The sequence below is a fragment of the Syngnathus scovelli genome, chromosome 9, assembly GCF_024217435.2.
Source record: "Syngnathus scovelli strain Florida chromosome 9, RoL_Ssco_1.2, whole genome shotgun sequence".
In the NCBI taxonomy this organism is placed as follows: Eukaryota; Metazoa; Chordata; class Actinopteri; order Syngnathiformes; family Syngnathidae; genus Syngnathus; species Syngnathus scovelli.
This window is the reverse complement of record NC_090855.1, coordinates 1050649-1070870: the sequence shown is the minus strand read 5'-3', so window position 1 is coordinate 1070870 and position 20222 is coordinate 1050649. Positions and strand designations below refer to the sequence as shown.

At 44.5% G+C, this 20222-nt stretch overlaps 5 protein-coding genes across 8 annotated transcripts; 3 read left to right on the top strand and 2 right to left on the bottom strand.

The window, feature by feature from the left end:
• Positions 1 to 538: 538 nt before the first annotated feature.
• rpa2 (replication protein A2) lies at positions 539 to 3689 on the top strand. Its single transcript, XM_049729437.1, has 9 exons — positions 539 to 703; positions 860 to 948; positions 1264 to 1365; positions 1450 to 1563; positions 1635 to 1709; positions 2209 to 2325; positions 2607 to 2732; positions 2816 to 2910; positions 3527 to 3689. The coding sequence occupies exons 1-9, from the start codon at positions 691 to 693 to the stop codon at positions 3612 to 3614; spliced, it is 819 nt and encodes a 272-aa protein (XP_049585394.1). The 5' UTR covers positions 539 to 690; the 3' UTR covers positions 3615 to 3689.
• Positions 3690 to 3821: 132 nt separating this feature from the next.
• Positions 3822 to 6997, bottom strand: themis2 (thymocyte selection associated family member 2). The gene is made up of 6 exons (XM_049729337.1): positions 6834 to 6997; positions 6626 to 6766; positions 6137 to 6556; positions 4949 to 6063; positions 4607 to 4718; positions 3822 to 4112 (listed from the first exon to the last, which is right to left on the bottom strand). The coding sequence occupies exons 1-6, from the start codon at positions 6922 to 6924 to the stop codon at positions 4015 to 4017; spliced, it is 1977 nt and encodes a 658-aa protein (XP_049585294.1). The 5' UTR covers positions 6925 to 6997; the 3' UTR covers positions 3822 to 4014.
• A 32-nt stretch (positions 6998 to 7029) lies between these two features.
• On the top strand, positions 7030 to 9912 carry LOC125974665 (transmembrane protease serine 3). Its single transcript, XM_049729380.2, has 9 exons — positions 7030 to 7926; positions 8007 to 8096; positions 8186 to 8311; positions 8465 to 8630; positions 8693 to 8871; positions 9039 to 9134; positions 9254 to 9396; positions 9455 to 9610; positions 9799 to 9912. Exons 1-9 carry the CDS (start codon positions 7701 to 7703, stop codon positions 9868 to 9870), a joined length of 1254 nt encoding a protein of 417 aa, XP_049585337.1. The 5' UTR covers positions 7030 to 7700; the 3' UTR covers positions 9871 to 9912.
• Positions 9913 to 10059: 147 nt separating this feature from the next.
• On the top strand, positions 10060 to 12708 carry ethe1 (ETHE1 persulfide dioxygenase). 2 transcript variants are annotated; one of them, XM_049729415.2, is made up of 7 exons: positions 10060 to 10419; positions 10888 to 11032; positions 11104 to 11252; positions 11367 to 11496; positions 11784 to 11873; positions 11951 to 12067; positions 12360 to 12708. In XM_049729415.2, the coding sequence occupies exons 1-7, from the start codon at positions 10216 to 10218 to the stop codon at positions 12404 to 12406; spliced, it is 882 nt and encodes a 293-aa protein (XP_049585372.1). In that variant the 5' UTR covers positions 10060 to 10215; the 3' UTR covers positions 12407 to 12708. The 2 variants fall into 2 exon arrangements, with proteins under 2 accessions (XP_049585372.1, XP_049585373.1); XM_049729416.2 differs by having other exon boundaries at positions 10290 to 10438.
• Positions 12709 to 13023: 315 nt separating this feature from the next.
• Positions 13024 to 15981, bottom strand: LOC125974683 (nuclear receptor coactivator 7). Of its 3 annotated transcripts, none has more exons than XM_049729421.1 (7): positions 15829 to 15981; positions 15209 to 15362; positions 14561 to 14710; positions 14332 to 14484; positions 14159 to 14254; positions 14007 to 14080; positions 13024 to 13914 (listed from the first exon to the last, which is right to left on the bottom strand). In XM_049729421.1, the coding sequence occupies exons 1-7, from the start codon at positions 15852 to 15854 to the stop codon at positions 13776 to 13778; spliced, it is 792 nt and encodes a 263-aa protein (XP_049585378.1). In that variant the 5' UTR covers positions 15855 to 15981; the 3' UTR covers positions 13024 to 13775. The 3 variants fall into 3 exon arrangements, with proteins under 3 accessions (XP_049585378.1, XP_049585377.1, XP_049585379.1); XM_049729420.2 differs by lacking the exon at positions 15829 to 15981 and adding an exon at positions 15435 to 15792; XM_049729422.2 differs by lacking the exons at positions 15209 to 15362; positions 15829 to 15981 and adding an exon at positions 14829 to 15055.
• Between the last annotated feature and the right edge of the window lie 4241 nt (positions 15982 to 20222).

Below are 20222 nucleotides of genomic sequence, written 5' to 3'. Positions count from 1 at the left end.
TCAAGATATGCTTTTAATAACAAAAAAAACCACATTTTGTTATAATTTGGTGATCTATCTAGAGATTTATCAGTGCCATCTAAAGTTGAATTTAAATGGTTAAACATAAATAAATTAATTAATTAAAATGAACATGACAAACAATAACATTTCAAAAGTGTGATTCATCTTGAGTTTAAATCTTAATATAAGACTGTTCCTTTTTTTTTACGTTTACATTTTCATGGTTTAAAAAAAATCTGAATCTCGTCGTCTTGAGAGGGAAGGTACATGGAGCTGTTTGTGAACCGCTGTGCGTTTCGCTTCCGGTAAAGGCAAAGCAGACAAACGGAAATAGGAATTTCAAAATTATTTCCTCCTGAATTTGACTGTCAGGCACTTTGTTTTGTTTTCTCCTGAAGTACATTTTCATTTACAAAAACAAAAGGTTCAATTGGTCACAAAATATGACTTTTTTGCTCAAATATATCTTCGAAATTTTGTTAAAAAACGTTGAAGGATCTGACAGACGGAGATGAGGGCGCGAATAACCAAGGTGACAGCTTCGCGGGAATAGTACGTGACGCATGCGCGCTGTGTTAAATCGCTCGCGCGCCAGAGTACTCCAGGAAGAAAGCTGAATTATTTGCGTCCCTTGTAACTATTGTTTGCATTTCATAAAAGTATATTTACAACCCCTATTCGCATAAAATGTGGAACCAGGGTGAGTGTGACGCCCGGACGTTTACTTGAAACGCGAAGTTTTTAGGCTATGGCTAACGAAAATCCGCCTTTTGTGGCGTCCTGAATTAGCCGAGCCGAACATGCTGTCATTTAACGTCCTTAAATGGATGACGTTTTTTTTTTCTGTTGTTTTTAGGAGGCTACAGTGAGTCGAGTATGGTTGGGGGTTACACTCAGTCGCCCGGCGGCTTTGCGTCACCCTCCTTGTCCCAGGGAGAGAAAAAGGTAACGTCAGGGAAATTTGGAACGAATGTACAAACTGGAAATTGAGACCTGATAAAGTATAACAAATTGCAGTCATTTAATAAGACTTAAACTCGAGTAATATTTTACAAGGTGACTCACTTCTACAAATCTGTCACTGTCAAGAACCTTATACGAGACTGATATTTTTGTCTACAATTTTGCAGTAACTCTTATTGCTGTAAAAAAAAAAAATATATATTTTTTTTTGCAGCACAGCCAATGTTCTGTTAATACTACAAGATGTTGGTTGCCACGGTTGTTATTAAAGTTTGTGTCTGTGTGTGCGTGTCGTAGAGAACCAGAAGCTCACAGATCATCCCCTGCACCGTGTCCCAGCTTATGTCCGCCAACCACTCGGACGAGTCCTTCAAAATTGGCGAGGTAGAAGTGTCCCAGGTGAGCTGGCACGTTTTGCCCCCCCCCCCCCCCCCCCCATTTCACGTTTCCCTGGAATACTAAAACAAGTGTTTGCTAATGCAGGTAACCATTGTGGGAATCATTAGAAGTACTGACAAAACCATGACTGCCATCCAATACATGGTGGACGACATGACGTGTGCCCCCATGGATGTGAAGATGTGGGTGGACTTGGAGGTATGAATATTTCTCAAAACTATGTGGTGTTGGGAGTCAAACAGCTTGTTAAGTTTTGTCTCTGGTTCAAGGACCCCAGCGCGGACGGCACCGTGCTACCTCCCGGCACGTACGTCAAAGTCTCGGGGAACGTGCGCTCCTTTCAGGTAAGGCTCCATGACGAGTAGAAGCTACGTGACCAAGCATAGCCAATAGTGATCCAATTTGTGGAGTTCAACACAAGTTTTATTCAACGTTGAGCCTTACATACACAGGGAAAAAATGTTGATATTATCTCGTGATCAGCAGTTTTTCCATCTTCTGCCACTTGGCCACCAAATGGTGGCAGCAAACCACCATCTGTTTACTGCACAGTGAAAGTACACGTTCGGTTGTGTTTTGGGCTCGCATTTAGTGTTTTTTTTTCTTGTGCAGGGGTTATGCTAAATGTATTCTTTTGTAGCAGGAGTAATAGTCTAATAAATGAACACTTCATATTTTAAAAAACAAAAAAAAAAACATGAGTGAAGTGTGCATGTTGTCCAAAAAGTAAAAAGTTTTACACAAACCAATAAACAAAGTCACCACCACAATGACGTCCCTTGATGGAAATAAAGAGCAATGCAAGGAGGGGGAAAGTGTAGCTTTGTGTGCGTGTGCATGCAGAATCACAAGTCGGTGGTGGCGTTTCGCGTCAGGGCCCTGGAGGATATGAACGAGATCACGTCACACATGCTGGAAGTGGTCCAGGCGCACATGGCGCTCAGCAAGCCGCAAACCTCGGTGAGGGAACTTCACACAAAATAAATGCTTGAACAATGCTAAAAGCGCTTTGCAGAATAAAACAGACCATTCTCTTGCTCATTTTAATTTGAGTCTTGTAACATTGTTGCAATTCGATGCTAATGCTAGTTTTTCAACAGTACATGCTAATGGTGCTATCCTAAGTGGTTAAGAACAAAAAAAAAAAAATCTTGGCGGCATTGTTAGCATAAAGCACACAAACTTTTGAACATTTCAAATGTTTTACTACGGATTTTAAGGGTTTTTGTCTTTGGGTCCAGGCCGGTTTCGGAACAAGCAGCTACGCATCGTCCATGCCGCAGAGCTACGCTAGCGGTAGCATGGACTCGGGCTACGCGGGTGCACGCGACATGGTCAACAATGGCTTGAGCAGCAATCAGAACCAGGTAAGCAGCGCTCAGGCGCAACGACCTCACCCGGCCGGGCGTGACGCCGCCTGACGTGTTCAACTTCCTTTGTGGGCGTCAAGGTGCTGAGTCTGATCAAAGGCTGTCCGGATCCACAAGGCATCGGCCTTCATGACTTGAAGACCAGGCTGCCCAACATCAGCATAATGGCCATCAAGTAAGAGACTTTGAGACAGACATATGACGCATCAAAATTATTATTTTTTTTCACCACCATTTAAAGTTGCTGCAAGTAGCAGTTGTAAATACAGCACAAACTATAACGCCCAAATACTTTGAATAGTTCAAACTTAGAACGTTACTCATAACGTTAGCTTTCAGATGATTTGTTTTTCTAAAAATATACCGCAAATTTGAAGGGGTGGGGCATTTTATTTGATGTTGTTAAATTTATTTACAATTATTTTCTGTCCTCCTATTTAACAAGCTTGCCCTGGGAGGGAAAAAAACCCCAAATATTTCAACTGACATATTCATGAGTTAATGTTAGTATAGCGAGCATCAATAATGAAAGGACGTTTTCAGTTTGCAGAAGTCAGCCACAGCAACATCACACTTGACTTGAGAATTTGCCTGTGGCAGTCACGCTTTATGGGAAGTGCATGAAGCGTGACTGCCGCAAGCAAATTTTCTAATTCTCAGAAATGTTTCTGACCAAATCAAATTGCACTGAAGTTTTCCCACTGTTTCTGACCAAATCAAATTGCACTGAAGTTTTCCCACAATTTTGCAATTTTAAATTCATTCATCAACACTTAATTATCTTCCCGCAGGCAAGTTGTGGAGTTTTTGAGCAATGAGGGTCACATCTTCTCCACCATCGACGAAGACCACTACAAGTCAACCGATTGTGACCTTTAGTACTTTCCACAAAACTTCATTTCCTATTAAACCATCTTGCGTGACCTTAGATAAAATACCATTGTTCTCAGCTCATGACCGGTCTTATTAATGCACAAATCAAGGGGTATTTAAAAAATCAGACAAGATATTTTGATTACGTTTTCTGCAAATAAATACTGTCAGAGTTAGTTTGGGAGTTAGGAACTAATGAAACTGGCATCAATATTATGGTCATTAAACTTTAAAACAATATATTTGAACAGAAACGGTGCAGCAACAGCTCTGTCAAAAAAGACTTAGTCTTATTCAAATGTATTACAGCTATTTTGTTTCATCAACATATAGGAGTAATATGGATTACACTGCCCCTAGTGGTCATGTCGTGCACACTAAAAGTAGCTACACTATTAAATCTACTTTAGTAGAACATAACATTCTCTTGAGCTTTCTTCAGCATCATTGCGAGCACGTCTTCCTCATTCTCGTAGTCGGAGCTATCCTCTTCGCATACCGGATCTGAGGGGACACAAGCTAAATCATTCAAGCTCACAAAATTAGCATCGTTCGTAGTTGCAATCGTTGCCGGGGCACTCGTGGCTCATGTGCCACAACTAAGACTACAAATTAAATGTACAAACTGTTTTTTGTAATCCAGTACAGCAAATTTAACTAGTTATATTTAACTTTTAGACATTTGAGTTTAGATCTTATTTGAAGTGTTTGTTTTCATTTATTGTGTGTACAAAATAGGACTAATGCAGTGTGTGTGTACATACTGTATTTGATGTGCAACAATTAATTGATTAATCAGCAACTAATCTATTATTTTTGAGCCTCAGAATGAATTGAACTTATCTCATGGCACCACTACAGCAACTTTAGTGTGTTGGTCATTACGATGATATTTTTTGAACCACTGATAAGGAGTATGAATAGAAGAAATACATGAAAGTAAATTAGGAAGAGTTGACTGGCACGTGGTGGTCAGGTTCCCCATTTTTGGGGCTCACTTTGGAAGTGGTGTCTCTCGCCGACGTAAGTGTTGGGCACGGCGTTGGGAAGCGAGATCGTTGCCAGGCTACTTGGTGCAGATGGTAGCGGGCGATAGCGCACGCTTGCCGGCTGCGTAGAAAAAAAGAGGAACTTTGTGGCTTTTCAATGTGTGACAGCTTCACGGCGGTATTAGCTGAGAGGCGTGCTAGTCTGATAGCATAAGGTGTCAACTTATGTGTCTGCAAAGCACTTTTTGTACTTATCTCTTAGATAGATAGATATATCTCTCTATATATACTATATATATCATTTTATTTTTTATTTTTTTTTAAATAACTTGCACCGTAAATGCTACTTACAATTGCTGGCAACGGCGAGGAACTCCTTCTACTTCTGATGGTCATGTCATCAAACGTTTTGGTCAGGACGGTTTTGTTTGCTCTTGGCATGGATAGATTCCTTTTTGGGGGTCTAGGAGGAGGACTCGTGGCGGGATGCATCTCCTTTAGAAACTGGTGCAAGAACTTGTCCGTCACCTCTGTGACACTTTCCACGCTGCATTTCGGGGCCTGGTTTGGGGGCCACGGGAGCGGCTGCTGGGTGCAGAACACGTTCATGCTGAGTCTCTCGGTTGGGATCTCAAAGCAGATGTTGGGTGTGTGCAGAAAGCTGGCCCGGATGGTGGGCTCCAGGGTGGCCCCTTGTATTCGGAGACAGGAAAAGTCAACGAGAGGGTCTTTCTCCAGCCCGGGGTCCGGGGTCACAGCTTTCACATCCAGAGGAGGCTTCTTGCCCAGCTGATTAAGCTTGTACTTCTTCTTGTCGCTCAGCAGCTCCACAAAATGGCCTTGCATATGCAAAGGCAGATAAATGACATTCTCCGTCTTCCCTTCTCCATCTTGGTCATCATCTTCTTCGTCGTCCTCCTCGCCAAGGGCGTGGCAAACGACGGCGTCTACCTGACCGCCCAGGAGTTGGACGTTTCGGCAGCCGATGACTTCGAGTCGCTCGCCGATGGAGAGGCCGGGAAAGCCTTCCTCTTCCACTTCCTCGCAGTTTCTCGTGGCAGATACTTTTAATCCCGGGGTTTGGGCGGCTGCCGCGTAGAGCTCGTACACAGAGTCGAAGCCCCGGGGACGTCTGCGGAAGCGCCCCGCGTACTGCTCGGATACCATGAAGTACTGCTGCGCCTTGCACTTGGTCACGCTGGACATGATAGTCATGGGCGAGGTTGTCTTTCCGTGGAAGATCATCTGGATCCCCGTCTGGAGCTGCGGCAGCCAATTGCACTTGAACATTGAGCAGGTCTCAGGAGCCTCCACAACCTCCACCACCACGGGGAAGGTTTGATCCGGCTGGGAGTGAACTTCCTGCAAGCTGAGAGGAACCACAAAGCTGCTGTCCTCGCACGTGTCGGTGATATCGACCACATCCATCGCCAAGGTGGACGGGAACTGCAGAACGTTCTTCCTCACTGCCAGCCGCAAAGAGAAGACAAGTTTGGATCATCTTATAAAGGCCTCCTGAAATTTGGGGAAATTGCTCACTGTTCATGATGGCGCTGATCTGGTAGACAGGGCTGAGGACCAGCGTGCGTTGGCACATGGCGGCGTTGTCGAAACGGAAGCGTTGACTGCGCAGGCCCGGTGACAACGCAATGTCCCTCGGGGTGAAGCGTTCTTCGTTCTCGTGCACGTAGAACTGGCCACGCGTCCCCAGCGGCACGTCCACCTCGGCCGAGGCCTGCCCCGGGCCGACCAGGATGCGGCAGCGACACCGCTTGTCCTTTTCCGCCACGGCGAGCAAAGTCAGGACGCTGCCTGTCCCCAGCGTGACGTCAGCCAACTCCACCTTGGTGGAGCTGGTGAACGTGACGGGGAGACTCCTTTCTAAGCTCACGGGCCTAAGTTTGACCAGTTCCTCGATTGTGCTGTACGGCATCTCCTCTGGGATCACCTTTAACAAGCCTGAGAAACCAATGGACCTATTGACTACTTCTACTACTAAATCATATATATATCTTTTTTTTTTGTCACCTTCATGGTCGACGGGTAGCTCAAAGGTCTCGTTGTTGCTGACGTCCTCGCAACAAACAGATGAGAGTTGGATGTCGGTGACCTTGATGATGTCCCCGGTGGAGAAGCACACCTCATTTCCAGAAATCTCATAGACAGAGCCTTAGAAAAAAAAGAAAAATAGGAGTGGAGACTTGAAAGGGAGAATTTCCCCACAAATGAAACCTACCTTGGAAGTAGACCCCTGAGCAGACCTGGAGGATTCTGGGCAGACAAGCGCTGTCCAGGGATGCGATGTACTGCTGGAGCGGGAGCGCCATCGTGGTGGAGCCGAGAGCAGCAAATGCTTCAAGCGGGCTCAAGTGTGCATGATGATGTTCCTTGTGCGGTTGAAAACACCCTCCCACAACAGCGAAGGAGGAAGTAGCAGGCCTCTGCACATTGCTTGCATGCAAAGATTTGCTACAACTGGTGGAAAGAGAAACTATGTACGTACGTGTGAATGTCATTTGTGCATTTACTTTCATGTCATCAAACCGCTATTATCTATTCATTTGATTAGAATGATGCACCAAATTATTTTTTTCAACAGTTGATTTTTGTCATCTTATTTTCCTTTGTCTACAAATCCAATATTTTTTGGGGCAGACATTTTGAGAAAATAATTCATTTGACATGAAACTGGATAGTTGGTCATTTTTTCATTTTTCTTCTCTTTGAATTTTTTGTGTCACGTTTTGAGATTTCTTTCAAGTGTCGGAAACGATTTGGACCTTTTCTCAGCGTAAGGATGGGTGCAGGTGTACTTAATGAAGTGGCCTCCTTTACGTAAGCCAAGCCGCTGTTAACGTGGGACTCGGAGCCACACAATTATCTCCATGCATATTTCAGAGCTGTATCTGTTACCGACCACACCTGAATGTAACGGAAGAGGGAGGTCACAAAAAGGGGATTAGTGAAGGGTCGAGAAGAAAGCCACAGTGCCGTGAAGTGTTTCTATTCAAGAGGCTGACCTTCTCGCTCAAAGACTACTATCAGGTGGGAGCTCTTACTCTCGAACTAAATAGATGGATCAACAGGACGTGACAACCCAAATATGGACGTGAAGGTCCAAACAAGAAGTTCACTGCACTGGTCGTCGTCATGCTCCCCTCCAGAGCTTTCTTCTGACTTGAAGAGCATCTCCTCCTTGGTCTCGCCCACGGTGGTCACGCTCCTGCCTCAGTCTTCATCTTTGTCCCCGTTGCCGCCAACTTCACGACCCGTAGACGAGGGGTCCATAGGCCTCGTGCTCGCCAAAGAGCCCCCGAGTGAAGAACCAGGTAGGCGGCCCAAATGTTGTTCCAAAAGTGTCATTGTTGCATGTAAGATTTTGATTGACTGATTTCCTTCATATGAGCAGATACTCATCAAGCGTGTTGTTCTCGCGAGTTGCTGCTCATCGTGAGCGTGTCCGTCGCCATCAAACTTGTCATCGCCTTCGCTCTCTTAGGTAACCATGTCATGAAAAACTCGATATCGTGACACACTTTTGGTCGGTCCTGCGTCTCATTTTATTCTCTGCTGCTGTCTCCGACATAGTCAAGTTTCTACTTTATCCATCCTCGTCGCCTTCTTGTGGCGTGAAGGGGAACTGCAGCACTCCGACCCAACAGCCGTCCCTGTCGAAGAACCCCGTCAACAGCCACATCGTCAACATCACGGCAGGTACAAGAACATGAATCCGTCGATATACTTTGCAGCTGCCACGAATAATCGGCAACTCATCGAAGATCAAATTGATATTCACGATCATCGATGAATCGTTACGATATCGGCGCAATATCGGGCGATTCACGGTACTGTCTTTCACCCCCAAAGAATGCCTGGGTTTGGTCGGCGACGGCAGGCGCATCGTCGGGGGTACGCTAGCGGCGGCGGACGGGTGGCGCTGGCAGGCCAGCTTGCACTGGAGAGGGCAGCACGTTTGCGGGGGCGCCGTCGTTTCGCCGTGCTGGGTCGTCACGGCGGCTCACTGCTTTGTCGAGTAAGTGAGGATAAAGTTTACAACAAGAAGAAACCTGATGTCAAGTTGTATTGTTCCTGTAGAAATAACATGCTGGAGGTGGCTGACTGGCAGGCGGTGGTCTCCGCCGTCAGCATCGCCGACGACTCCCTGGGGAAACGCTACCGAGCCCTTCAGGTCCTCTACCACCCTCTCTACGACACGCGCAGCAACGATTACGACATCGGCCTCCTGCGCACCATCGTTGACATCGATATGGATGGTAAGATTTGATTAACGCAGCATTTAGTAAATGAAATCATCAAAACAAAGACAATACAATCTTTTGGTTTGATGGAATGAAAGCAATTCTCCACTAAAAGAACAATGAGGGGCATTTTTTGGCAGGCAGGTCATGTCTCACTTGACGTTGTAGCACAACATTTGTAGGTGGGGTGCGCCCGGTCTGTTTGCCCAATCCCGACGACTCCTTCCTTAACGGCGCACCATGTTGGATCACGGGCTGGGGGTCCGTCCAGGAAGGAGGTGTGTTAGTCTGACACGATTGACAGCTGATGATGAAGTACCGGAAACATATACTGCAGTCTGACACGATTGACAGCTGATGAGGAAGTACTGTGGTTAACGTGTTTTTGTGAGGTCAGGTTTTGTGTCGGATGAGCTCAGGCAAGCTCAGGTGAAGGTCATCGCTGAGTCAATCTGCCGCCAGCCGAGCGTCTACGGCGTTCACGTGACACCTCGGATGATCTGCGCCGGCTCCTTGAAGGGAGGGGTGGACTCCTGCCAGGTAAATCGAATCAGACGTGTAGAAGAATCGTAAATAAGTATTGACCATGTGATTTTAGGGCGACAGTGGGGGTCCTCTGGTGTGTGAGACAGCTAGGGGTGAGTGGAGGCTGGCGGGGGTGGTGAGCTGGGGCGAGGGTTGTGGACGGCGCGATAAGCCGGGCGTGTACAGCCGAGTCACACAACTGATCGACTGGCTTGGACAGTATGTCGAGGTAGTGTGAATTTCCGCAAATTTGCGGTTTGGCATTTGGCACATTGTTGTTATTTTGCTGCCAAAGAGTGAAATTGTTACTCTGGCACCCTCTGGTGGAAGGTTTCGGTGAAGTTCGTTCTGTAAGGTCAATGTAAGATCCCTGAAATGCAAATATATGGATTTTTTTTCTTCTTCTTTTTTGTCCAGTTGAAACAACTGGACAACTTAGAAGAGTCCACTACAACAACTAGGAATGACACCTCATCACAACCGGACTGAGACACCAGTGGCATTTATTTTCCAATTAAAATCCTAATAAAAGGGAGTCTTCTTTATTTTTATTTTATTCCACTACAGTCTTTTTTTTTTTTTTTAGGTGAACGCGACACTGTTGCATAAACAGACAGACTGGCACCACATGACATAACCGGATTCTGGAGATAAAACTAGTTAGGCATTGTTGATTTGATCAGACAAGCACTTTGACCGCGGCGCCTCGTCTGAGTCTGCTCGGAAGCAACTTCTCTTCCGCGAGCGAGCGAGCGAGCGAGCGAGAGAGAGCGCGTCATAAGCAGGCAGAGGACGGACGACCCGACCCGACCCAGCCGGCCAGCGAGGAGCACAATGAGCTCGGTAATAACAGCTACAAGCCGACGGTGCCTGGCAGTCCCCCTCGGTGGTCTCCGGAGGCGCTTCGAGGGCTCGAGCGCCTCGGCAGCCGGAGATGGTGGCCTGTACGCGCAAGCAGGAGTCCGTGACATTCCGCCAGTGGGGCGGCGGTCCTACTCGACCGGGACGCTGTTGAACGACAGGCTGCTCTTCAGACAGGTAATGAGAACTTGAACCGGTAAGTAAAATGGCGTTTACTTTTGTGTTCGTTTCGGCGCTGCTCCTTTTCACTATCTTGGGTTGTTAGCTTTAGCAAAGATAGCGTTCGGTCGTAACCTACTCTTAAATAAATGTTCATCATTCCACTAGTATAGTTGCAATGAGACACAAACTTGACACTTGGGGAATTGAATGTGTCATTTTGTCGAATTTGAACCCACTAAGAAGCAATGGCGTTTGAAACTTTCTGCATTGGACTTTCTATTACCTCAATGCAACAAATAGGATAGTTGTCATTTTGGAAAGGTATTTATTGAATAATACATCAGTTGGGGGGGATTGTCGTTGTAATAGAACCGGACTGAAAATCAAATCTATGATGAAACAACTTTTTTTTTCCATTACAAAAGGAATGAATTGCATTATAGTTAGCAATGATGTGTAACTGATAGTTTTGTGTGTTTCAAGCTATTTGAAGCAGAGAGCAGCACCTACACGTACCTGCTGGCCGACTCCGTCTCCAAGGATGCCGTTCTCATCGACCCTGTACTGGAGACCATGGACAGGGACCTGAAGCTCATTAGTGAACTTGGGCTCAATCTGAAAATAGCAGGTCAGCAAGTGAAAAAAAGATTTCATTCAAGCCTCTTGGTGTCTTAACCTTGTGTTTGGGGCCTTTCCAAGTCAACACTCACTGCCACGCCGACCACATCACCAGCACGGGACTGATGAAGACCAGGCTAGCCGGGCTGAAAAGCGCCATTTCCAAATTAAGCGGCGCCACTGCGGACATTCTGCTGTCCGAGGGAGACAGGATCACTTTTGGAAACCATGTAAGAAAACGCACCGTGGGTAATATTGACGACCACAGCAAATGAGAGCGTACAGCTGGATGTTAACTTGCTAACACATGCTAGCTAGCACAAATGGATTATCAATCCCCACAGTATCTGAGTGTGAGAGAAACACCGGGCCACACTGACGGCTGCGTGACGCTGGTGACGCAGGATGAGCGCATGGCGTTCACCGGGGATGCCTTGCTTATACGAGGCTGCGGCAGAACTGACTTCCAGCAAGGTGCCTTGTGTTTGCCAACCATAGAAATTTGTTCATACACTACATGGGCCAAACACTTGTTTTTTCTTCAGCTTCCGGACGGACTGGATTGCTAAAGTATTGACTAACAATTATTTACAATATTATTTCCTATTAGAAGGCTTCTTTACCTTGGAAAGTCATTTCGCTTTCACTTTAAAGGGTGGATGGCTCTGCTCGCTGGAGCCTTTGTTTTTGTATTACTTACCTACCTACAGACAGACACAAGAGGGCAGTGTTGAGTTGTTCAATTCCTTCTGCCTCATCAGGTTGCTCTGAACGGCTGTACACTTCCGTTCACCAGAAGATCTTTACCCTACCCGACCAGTGCCTCGTCTACCCGGCTCATGACTACTTAGGTGGGCCGTCCCTGCAATGTTTGCATGTCACTCAAGGAACTTAAGCGTGCACTGACCACCGATAGTTGACTTTCCAGGTCAGACGGTGTCTACTGTCGGTGAGGAACGCACATTAAACCCTCGCTTGACCAAGAGCCTGGACGAGTATGTGACCATCATGAATAATCTGAATCTTCCAAAGCCTTCTAAAATCGGTACGAGACCGCCTATGATCTCAGCCAACCACAACACGATATTAGGCAAAGTACAAAAAAATGATTTTTGAAAGGTGAGGGACACAACACATGATGATGGAAAAAAATAATCCTGCCACTGTTCAGCCAAAACACATATTACAAATCGATTTATATCACCATCATGGACTCCGCTGCGTTGCCATCGTAACAGTTGAACTGGCTTAACGTGCAATTGTTTAGATCGAGGAAGAAAAAAAACAAATCTTTTACAGTAATCACATAACTCAAGTGCTCTTCTTTCTACTTGCAGATGTTTCAGTGCCTGCAAATCTGGTTTGTGGACTTCATCATGTTTGAGCGCCTTGTACAAGAGTGGACTTGAATCAAAAGTATTGCACATTGTTGATCATTTTTGTAAATACTCATACTCTAGCATCTTGTTTGAATTCAATTGAAAACATGCTATATAGCCACACAGGACAAACGGACGGACGGACGGACGGACGGACTACTGCATGTGTTCTATTCATTTACCAATACGTTTATTTCTGTGGTAAACTGCTAAAACACCTCTCTGTGTAATGTTCATATCCGATATGTCTGGAATGGTGTCAATCAAAACTAAAAATCTTTCAAGCTTTTTGGACAGGTAAACTGAATGACTTGGCTGATGATGTTTGTTTTCTATTGGATCCCGCCAACAGTCAATATCAGCCTTCCTGTGTTTGAACAATTGAACTTGAAAGCGTTTTGCACAGCGCCCATGGAAAAATGTGGGGAAATCATTTGCACTTCTGGTCAACAGCAAATGTCACTGTCGTCACTACAGTGTAAACAATACGTGCTAATGTGATTTTGAAAATAATTAGCATGGTAATATGAAAGAGTCAAATTTGAAATCACTGCAATGTATTGTGGAATTTGTATTGTCAGTGTTATGTGACAATGCCAGGTAAGTTAAATCTATACAAAAATGTGGTCGCTCGCTCATCTGCTAGTTTATTCAGTGTCAGCAGTAAAGACATTGCTTTGACAGTAGTTCCAAATTAAAAAAAAAAAAAAAAAAACAGAGGCAGTGCCAGCACCACCAGGCACTTCAAAAAAGAACGTTAACAAAAGTAAGACGTTGCTTGATGCTTTGGCTCGGTTTTTAGAATTGCTAAAATGATCATCTGTAAAAAAATGTTTTGCCAACATTTTACCCAATGAAAAGTCACAGACGTGACCAAAGACACCGTCCCAATTCAGATGGCACGCATCCTAGATATTATATTAAGAAAATGGAGAACTTTTATTTGTTCTGACCTTACAGGCCTACTCGTATTCAAATGACACTCAGCCACCTTGTCACATCATCGTCAAAGCGGTTGTACCATTTCCCTTGAACGGGTTCATGTAGAGTAAACACAGTGTTAAGTTACATGCCTGTTCGTTCATCATAAAGTACACTTTTGCTCATTTCATTTCATCCCAAAGGCGCTTTGATTTCACAAAGTTTCTTGGCCAAGGAAGGGAAGGCTTAAGGCTTGTAGCTTAGCTTACGTAGGCTTCTGACGGACAGCGGGTAGTAGTTTAAGGCAACAGTGTTCTCCATCTTTTCATCATCACAGTAACCAGCCTGACCGACCGGTAATATATAATACGCACCCCGCTCGCTTAGCTAACGGCACCCGCAAACAAACGTCGCCCGGTGGAAGCGTCTTTCTTTCCGCCATTTTTCAAATGCTCAGTTCCGTACTGTCCAGACCTCCAGGTCTTGTATGATGAAGTCCGTCTGCGTGGAGAGTGGAGCGTTGTGGAATGTGGGACATGAAAAACTGGAGCCTCGGTACAGATCTGCGTCTATCCAGAGACCAAATTCTCCCCTGTACATCCAAGGAAACAAAGGTCATCTGGTTAGGCCTTGTCAAAAAGATTTCTAATGTCTTGTTTCTTTTCGTAGATAACTCCGACTTACCCTCCACCTCCGAGATGAAGAGACTCCATGTTGCCACTTACAAAGTAGGAGTTCTCGCCGCTCCACTTATAAGCCTGAATGAATGGCAAAACAATGAAAGGCAATTCATTCGTTCACTGCTTAGCGTCTAAAATGAACCAAAGAGTTTGTACCTGGAAGTCAGGGTTGAAGGTGAATAGAAAAGTTTCTCCAGTTCCGTAGCAGTATTTGCTTACTCGAAACGGATCGGATGAGAAGGCTCCAAAAACCTGAAGATCAGATATCAGATTTGACGCTAGATGCTGCACCCCGACAATCCGAGCGAGCCAGCGAGCGAGCGACCGACCTTTTTCTGTATATCTTTGACAACCAGCAGCACGGGATGGTCCAAGCCTGCCATATTTCTGTAGAGCGTCTTGAGGCTGCTCCCATGGACAGCAGTGCTGTAGACCAGTTGCCACCCGTAGCCTTGAGTTCGATCTGGCATGTGCGACGCAAGCTGTGAGCAAACGGGCCCATTAGTCACCGGTCAAAAACAACGGGAGCCGATACTCGAGCGAGCGAGCGAGGCTTACGCTTAGCAGGTGTCTGTCATCCAGAAGCTCGCTATAATCACTCAGGACAGGTAGAACGTTATGAACTTTGCCCTGGTCCTCAGGTTCTTCTGTTTCAGAGTCCCAACTGCACAGACTCAAACGACGCTTTGTGTCTTTTCCCGTGATAATCTGGAAAAGGCACAAATGTAGCGCTCGTTCAAATATACAACACAGCAGTCAGTCATTGTAACACATTAAGACTTCGGGTCAAATCATCCAAAAGACAATCTCAATGATAGTCTTGTACCTGAACATAGGGCTGCTCACCGGCAAAGTAAAAGACCTTGACATTGTCTGCCAACAGCTTCATATCTCCTGATTTCTTTGTCTTTGCTATGCTCATCACGCGTGTGCTACTAACTGTCATGATAAGAAAAGAGCATGTGCTTTCCCCTCATTTGGTTCGCCCTTCTCTAGCCGCCACAGTTTCCTTTCCCTGTAAACCAGCAAGGAAGGGGGTGGGCACTTTGCCTATGATGCTTGCTAAGTAGTCAGAGAAAGGATGTCCATATAAAGAGAGGCTGGCTGGCTGGCTAGGGAGTTGCCACTACTGCTGTGCCCACATAAGCAAAAAGTCTCGAGTGAAAACAAGTCTGAGGAGATCATAATCAAATCTGTAAGACTTACCCCCCAATTTGTTGCTGCAGGATTGCTGAGCTGTTGACTCGAAGGCCCCTTCTTTCCCACATGACACCTGTTCTGAAAGTGGGGCTTCTTCTTCCTCTTGTTGGTGTACATATCTGGTGACCATTGTACAAAGAAGGTGTAGAGGTGGTCAACCCTACGCAAATCAAAGGACTTATTAGCAAACGCATCGTTGTTGTTCTGCATAAAAACAACTACTCAATTGTACCTAATGGTGTGACTGGTCAATGGATTTAGCCATGAGCATCTTAAAATGCACATTTCTTTTTGGTCCAATTTCAAGACTGCATTTATTAGCTCTGACATCATTTTGTACACCCACTTCAAAAAATGAGTGCAGTTCAAATGCCAGTTAGGATGACTCCCACTGGTATTGCCTCAACTTGTTGAATGAAAACAGCCACTGTATCTGTCCAGGCATGCACACTTCAGAAAAAAAAAAAAAAAAAAAATACCATAAGTATTAGTCATTGCAAAATAGGCGTGCACAGTCAAAATCAAGAGCTCCTTGGTTGATGCTCCTTGATTGCTAAAAATAGCTCCCCCTTGTGCCAGCATCCCATGCAAGTAAGGATTGAGAATCCTGTCTCCTCGTCACTTACTCTCCAACACTGTAGGCAACTCCCATAGCTGAGTGGAAAAATGGAGAAGGTGGTGGTGGTGGAAAGAGGAGAAGGCAAGAGATGATGGTGTTTGGAGGCTCAATGCTGTAGCAGCAGCATGTCCACGCTGAGCCTGCGTGGGAGCTCCCCCTTTATAGCCTTGCAATGCAGAGTTAAGCCCCTTTCAGCATAAACACACCCCTTTCCCTCCCACTTGGGCCCCCTTTGCAATTTTTGTGCACAGTCCAACATGTTAGTCATTAACTCAACATCGTCCTTAGTGTGGAGTTCACTCAGTTAATGTGCCTCTGCTCTGCTCTGCAAATTCAATAGCAGCAACCCCTGATGGTTTTTTCCACTATAGGTATGTTCTCCATTGAAATATGTCCAGAATAATCACCATAGCACGAACGGACATGGACCTGCCACACACATTTCGGCGCCTCGGCAGAGGCAACCCGACACCTCTCCGAGGAAACACTCCCACTTTGAAACATTTCACTCTTGTGAACATTTTTTTTCCCCCTTAGATGAGGGGTTATGAGGGTTGCTTTAGTATTAGATGCCTCACGGTCAAATGAAAGTACGGGTAACCCACCGATACGGTATGACAAGTTAACAAGTTGTATAGCCCCCACCTCCCCAAAAACAGATTTCAGTTCTGCAAAAATGACAGATTGCGTAATCCCCATACTGGTGTTAAAAGAGTGAACACATCTGCTTCTCATTGTTGTTTTTTTCCACTTCTTTCTGTCCTTATTTTAAGGGGAACGAGAACGAGAAAAAAAAGTGGCCTGCTGAAAATCATATAGTGTTGGAGAAGACGGCTGGAGTGGGATGTGGCCTGCAGTAAGTCAGAGCTCCTTTTTTTTTTTTTTTAACCTTATGTAAGGTTCGGGATTTGGGGGGGGATGGGACCACGAGAGATACGTTCTATCGACTGCTAAAGTCAATACTACTGTACAAAAGTTCAAGCAATCCTCTTTCCCCACAAACCATGGCAAAATGAAATCATTTAATTAATAGTGCAAGGAGATACAAAACACTAAACTTGAAAAAGATGGCTACTCTTTCACCTTCCTTCCCCTCCACTAATTAGTGGCTAATTAAGCTTGCATTTAGATTTGACCTGCAACTGACCTGTAAAAGCCATACAAATTAAACAGAATCCTTTATCCTCCTCAGGATTATGGTTCAACTCCATTCTCCAACTCTACATCTGATCACCCAAGTAAAGAGCTCCTAGTCCCCCTCCAGACCTGCAGGAGGCAGTCACAACATAATTAAGCAAACTTCCTGTCAGATGCCAGGGACGGACGGTCGGCCGGACGGACGGACGGCCATATTGCCGACAGAGCAGCAGAAAAGCAAAGAAGGGAAGTCCAGAGAAAGCAAAGCCAAAGAGACTCCTGGTCACACACACAACTGGTAGGAACTGGACTTGGTTTGCTTCATGCTCAGCTTGTTTGAAATGTTTGCTTTCAGCTGTGTTTATCTTAACTTGGAGTGGCTCAATCAATTTGTAGTCTTGATATTTTCCTACCATAGTGTATGTATGCAATTACTGAACTGAACTTCAAAGAATACAATGTGGCTTTTGCGGAAGATCATCAACCTGACTAATCACCCTCCAATTAATTGTGCAATGAACTTCAGAAAAGAAAAAGCGGAGGACTCGAGTTGTTCTATGGACCAAGGCCTTCGGACTTGTTTCACTCTGCAGAGTGCAAGGAAGGGACTTTTGGATTGGGGGGATAACAATCATCTTTTCAAATAATATGGTAAACATTCATGCAGATTTGCAGAAGTCCAAATAGTATTGTGCAGGTGCTTCTCCGATGGCGCTCGTTGCACATTCGGAGACAGCAGTGGCGCTGCACTCATGGTTTATTTGCATTTCTTTTGCCTTTTAGACTGAACTCAATAGTCTTGTGCTTCGTTTCTACCCACACAAAGCAGCCTCTGCCTTCTCCCTCCATAATGCTAACCATTTGAACATTTTCAGGCTAATTTAGTCTTCCCATTCCTTTTGGCTGAGCAAAAAATGTTTGATGTCTTATCAGGATGAATGGGAATATTCACAGGCAAAAACTTTTCTCGATTGCACGTGTCAGTTTAAAGGTTAGTTAAATGAGCACAGTACAAGCGTATTGATTTTCAACAAATTATTCTTGCACGTAGTACATGGAGGAGAATGAAGCACACACACGGAGATAATTGTTAGCATATGTGCTGAAGTCGGTTAGCTGGCTGGCTGTCCTACTTGGCACGCTCTGAGATTATGCAAGAGGAATTCACGGAGTCAAAAACAGGATGGAACAGGACTGCGAGGAAGAACTACATTGAGCCAACTATAGCTGAAATAAAGTGCTGATACCGAACTTCAATTGATGTTACGTCATGACAATGTGATGAAACCTTTGTCGACTCAAAAAAACAAAAAAACAATTTGAAGTCGGTAGTAGTTTCTAGCAGAGACGAAGGAAGAGCTACTGAAGATGTTTCTTATCATCACTGGACAGAAAAGTATTTCCTTTTCAAGAGTCAAAAAAGTCCCCAGAAGAAGGAGGAGCTACTGAAGATATTTCTTATCACTGGACAAAAAAGTATTGACTACTTTTCAAAAAAGTCCCCAACCGTCCCATTTGCAATTTATATTTGTTTTAGTGTACAATTCTTAACATTCAAGCTCATTAAAGTCAACAATAACTAAAGAGATCATATTTTTCGTTTGATTTTGTGGATGTTATCTTTTAGCTGTTCTTTAATATTTCAGATCCTATCCACGGTTGTCACATTACCCTGTCCATATTTTTAAGTATTCATCCAAATGAATTTTGTGTGTGCTGCTTTTCAGTCTTCAGTCAGGAGGCTGTGACCCATTTGTGGCTTTCTTATGATTCCAAGCTGGCACAATTTGGGATCGTTGTCCACTCGTAAATGTTGAGTATGTGTAAAAGTGCTAAACATTTACAGAAGTGAGGATTGCTGGTGTGCCAAATGCCAAGCTGCAGCCTCCCTCGTGTTGCATCCTTGGCCTTCGCTCGTGAGTCAGACCTGCAGCGCTTCATTAAAAAAAAAGAATCAAAAACTGTTTGAAAGAAGTCCCAGCAATGTGATAGTCACTGCAAATAAAATTCTAAATACAGAAGGGGGTCGCAATATTCAAGAGGAAAAAAAAAAGGCAAATGCTTTTAAATTGGCAGACAATATCTGTTTGAATTGCTGCAATAATACTAATAATGTTTTAGAGGTATACGAAAAGTCATTATTTCAAATAGTATTTCGATTTTTCGTATACTTGGGTCTCCCCCCCCCATAATAGTTCAAACTCCTTTTATTGTGATTTTAGTGTTTATGTACGATAATAAAGCAGACAAAGTAGGTCGAGTTTTATCCTTTGGTTTATATTCATATATGTAACCCTCACTTGGATATCCATAAAGCTACAGTAAAGCATTGCTTTTCTTTTTTCTTTTTTTTTTTTCCTGCTGGTTTGACGTTTATGTAACTGGTGGAAATGGTGTCAGATTTCTCCTTGCGAGAGATGAGCCTGTGTGAAAACGGGCTCCCAATCTCATCTTTCCTCGATCAATGAACAAAACGATCCTGAAAAATATGTACGAATTTGAAAGCGTCAAATGTCTTAATATTCAACATTTTCAATTGAAAAAGCCTGCTCAGCATTCATGCAAACAAAGAAACAAACCTTCCGGGGATTAGACAATAAAGTCAAACCACTACTTTTAGAAGTTAAAATAATTCTGTTATTCGCCCATTTCAAATCAGATGGAAATTACTGGATAGGTTTTGGAGTCCTAAAATGATAAGCTTCTTTGTTCTGGAGGAATTCCTCCTCCTTAGACTGACACCTAGTGATCAAAAGGAAGAAGTACATATTAGCTGAGGCCTAAACAATTTGAACACAGTCCAATGTGTCCTTGATTATTATTATTTTTTAAATACTATCCACTCTGCATAGGTGTGTGTGTGGCATTATTGATGACGTCACGGAAGGAAGCAATGACAATTTCCCCCTTGACTCCTTCATTGTTACTCCTTTGCGATACAGTACTTTTGTGGTAGTGGCTAGGCCAATCCACTGGGGGGCAGTAGTTAGACACATAGGTGTGAAGACGGACAATAGAAGGCCGTCAAGACTTTGGCGTGGGAAGGAAGGAAGGAAGGAAGGAAGGAAGGAAGGAAGGAAGGAAGGAAGGAAGGAAGGAAGGAAGGAAGGAAGGAAGGAAGGAAGGAAGGAAGGAAGGAAGGAAGGAAGGAAGGAAGGAAGGAAGGAAGGAAGGGCTTTCAGCAGCACTGGCCATGAGAAATGAGTCCTCATATTTATCACCACATACTGGGAATAAAAAAAATGCATTTAAAAGTAGAGCACA

What these genes read in the sequence shown, in the direction of transcription:
- rpa2 (XM_049729437.1), top strand. An exon ending in TGTCCCAGGGAGAGAAAAAG is followed by an intron (nt 949 to 1,263) that starts GTAACGTCAGGG and finishes TGCGTGTCGTAG; the next exon opens with AGAACCAGAAGCTCACAGAT. An exon ending in AGATGTGGGTGGACTTGGAG is followed by an intron (nt 1,564 to 1,634) that starts GTATGAATATTT and finishes CTCTGGTTCAAG; the next exon opens with GACCCCAGCGCGGACGGCAC.
- themis2 (XM_049729337.1), bottom strand. Translation starts at nt 6,924, where the DNA reads ATGGCGCTCCCGCTCCAGCAGTACATCGCATCCCTGGACAGCGCTTGT. An exon ending in CTCAGGGGTCTACTTCCAAG is followed by an intron (nt 6,767 to 6,833) that starts GTAGGTTTCATT and finishes TTTTTTTCTAAG; the next exon opens with GCTCTGTCTATGAGATTTCT. An exon ending in GCTACCCGTCGACCATGAAG is followed by an intron (nt 6,557 to 6,625) that starts GTGACAAAAAAA and finishes TTGGTTTCTCAG; the next exon opens with GCTTGTTAAAGGTGATCCCA.
- LOC125974665 (XM_049729380.2), top strand. Translation starts at nt 7,701, where the DNA reads ATGGACGTGAAGGTCCAAACAAGAAGTTCACTGCACTGGTCGTCGTCA. An exon ending in CGTTGACATCGATATGGATG is followed by an intron (nt 8,872 to 9,038) that starts GTAAGATTTGAT and finishes CAACATTTGTAG; the next exon opens with GTGGGGTGCGCCCGGTCTGT. An exon ending in GGGGTCCGTCCAGGAAGGAG is followed by an intron (nt 9,135 to 9,253) that starts GTGTGTTAGTCT and finishes TTGTGAGGTCAG; the next exon opens with GTTTTGTGTCGGATGAGCTC.
- ethe1 (XM_049729415.2), top strand. Translation starts at nt 10,216, where the DNA reads ATGAGCTCGGTAATAACAGCTACAAGCCGACGGTGCCTGGCAGTCCCC. An exon ending in GCTCAATCTGAAAATAGCAG is followed by an intron (nt 11,033 to 11,103) that starts GTCAGCAAGTGA and finishes GGCCTTTCCAAG; the next exon opens with TCAACACTCACTGCCACGCC. An exon ending in TCCAAAGCCTTCTAAAATCG is followed by an intron (nt 12,068 to 12,359) that starts GTACGAGACCGC and finishes TTCTACTTGCAG; the next exon opens with ATGTTTCAGTGCCTGCAAAT.
- LOC125974683 (XM_049729420.2), bottom strand. Translation starts at nt 15,535, where the DNA reads ATGATGTCAGAGCTAATAAATGCAGTCTTGAAATTGGACCAAAAAGAA. An exon ending in TTGACCAGTCACACCATTAG is followed by an intron (nt 15,363 to 15,434) that starts GTACAATTGAGT and finishes TGATTTGCGTAG; the next exon opens with GGTTGACCACCTCTACACCT. An exon ending in CTGCAGCAACAAATTGGGGG is followed by an intron (nt 14,711 to 15,208) that starts GTAAGTCTTACA and finishes TGCCTTTTCCAG; the next exon opens with ATTATCACGGGAAAAGACAC.